Below are 1,771 nucleotides of genomic sequence, written 5' to 3'. Positions count from 1 at the left end.
ATGAAAAGAACGTTTCAATATGTACAGATGAAAAGAACGTTTCAATATGTACAGATGAAAAGAACGTTTCAATATGTACAGATGAAAAGAACGTTTCAATACATACAGTTCCAATACATACAAACAAAACAACGTCCCAGTACATACAAATGAAAAAGGTGTTCCAAAACATACAAACAAAACAACGTCCCAGTACATACAAATGAAAAAGGTGTTCCAATACATACAAACAAAACAACGTCCCAGTACATACAAACAAAACAACGTCCCAGTACATACAAACAAAACAACGTCCCAGTACATACAAATGAAAAGAATGTTCCAATACGTACAGATGCTGATGTAGGTGGTCGTCCCAGAGAAATGTTGGGCATGGATGGAGAGGTATAGAGTAGCTCAGCACTGGGGTAGGGCAGCCCCGGGGGGAACGGGCTGAAGATGTAGCCAGGGGGCTCCTGTTCAAAAAAAGAAAGAAATGCATACACACTTTTAAAACACAGCAATCTTCTTAATGTCTGGTAAACGTGAATCTAATGATAATTTAACCCTTTGAACCCAAAAGACCGCTAAAAGTATATCTCTCTCAGCACCCGGTATGGCTGGTGAATCAAGCTAAGGAGTATTTCTCACAACCCTGCCAGTCTGTGATAAACCAGCCAAGAGCATATTGCTCCGTCCATATCAATTAAAGAAGTCCATAGTCAGAGACTTGGGATGCATCATGGTCCAGGAGGGTTCAAAGGGTTAAAACATAGTTGGGATTTCTGAAAGCATACCATACAGTACGTCTACAAAAACAACCTGTCATAAATCAAATACACAACAAGAACTTTTAGTTTAGTTTCAGTAAGTGTTTTACGGCACTTGCAACACAATAGGTCATATAAGTACCGAAGATTAGATGTGTTACAAGAGAGTAACAAACACGAAAAAGGAAGAAGAGAGATAAAAACGATAGATGTACGATAAGAAATAAGGAGCAAACCGCACCAGATCACCCACCAACAAGAATGGGTGTGTTTCCTATTTTTATCTGTTTTAGTTTTAGTAAGAGTTTTACGGTACTTGAAACACCTTAGGTCATTTAAGTGCCAAAGACTACAAGCGTTACAAGAGAGAAACAAACGCAAAGAAGGAAGAAGAGAGATAAAAACGACAGATGTAGGATAAGAAAAAAGGAGCAAACCAGACCAGAGCACCCTTCAACCACCCACAAGACTTTTTGTTAGGGTTTCTTATTTTGATCTGTTTACTAGACACACAAGCTAAGTCATTTCGAATGGGTAGCACTTGACCTCTATATCCAGTTTCTTGATCATTGAGATAAAAATAAAAAACAAAAACAAAAAGTCTTGTGGGTGGTTGAAGGGTGCTCTGGTCTGGTTTGCTCCTTTTTTCTTATCCTACATCTGTCGTTTTTATCTCTCTTCTTCCTTCTTTGCGTTTGTTTCTCTCTTGTAACGCTTGTAGTCTTTGGCACTTACAATGACCTAAGGTGTTTCAAGTACCGTAAAACTCTTACTAAAACTAAAACAGATAAAAATAGGAAACACACCCATTCTTGTTGGTGGGTGATCTGGTGCGGTTTGCTCCTTATTTCTTATCGTACATCTATCGTTTTTATCTCTCTTCTTCCTTTTTCGTGTTTGTTACTCTCTTGTAACACATCTAATCTTCGGTACTTATATGACCTATTGTGTTGCAAGTGCCGTAAAACACTTACTGAAACTAAACTAAAAGTTCTTGTTGTGTATTTGATTTATGACAGGTT

At 38.0% G+C, this 1,771-nt stretch overlaps 1 protein-coding gene across 1 annotated transcript in view; it reads right to left on the bottom strand.

The window, feature by feature from the left end:
• LOC101851254 (histone deacetylase 4) overlaps positions 1-1,771 on the bottom strand; it is a gene marked incomplete at its 5' end in the record, with an annotated part of 42,804 nt that overhangs the window by 17,300 nt on the left and 23,733 nt on the right. Inside the window, 1 exon segment of the mRNA XM_013080178.1 lies at positions 333-455. Within this exon segment, the coding sequence (XP_012935632.1) occupies positions 333-455 (123 nt within the window).

The sequence above is a fragment of the Aplysia californica genome, unplaced genomic scaffold (genome assembly GCF_000002075.1).
Source record: "Aplysia californica isolate F4 #8 unplaced genomic scaffold, AplCal3.0 scaffold00077, whole genome shotgun sequence".
NCBI lineage: Eukaryota > Metazoa > Mollusca > Gastropoda > Aplysiida > Aplysiidae > Aplysia > Aplysia californica.
Note: the sequence above shows the minus strand (reverse complement) of the source record. Positions and strands in the feature narration are given on the sequence as shown.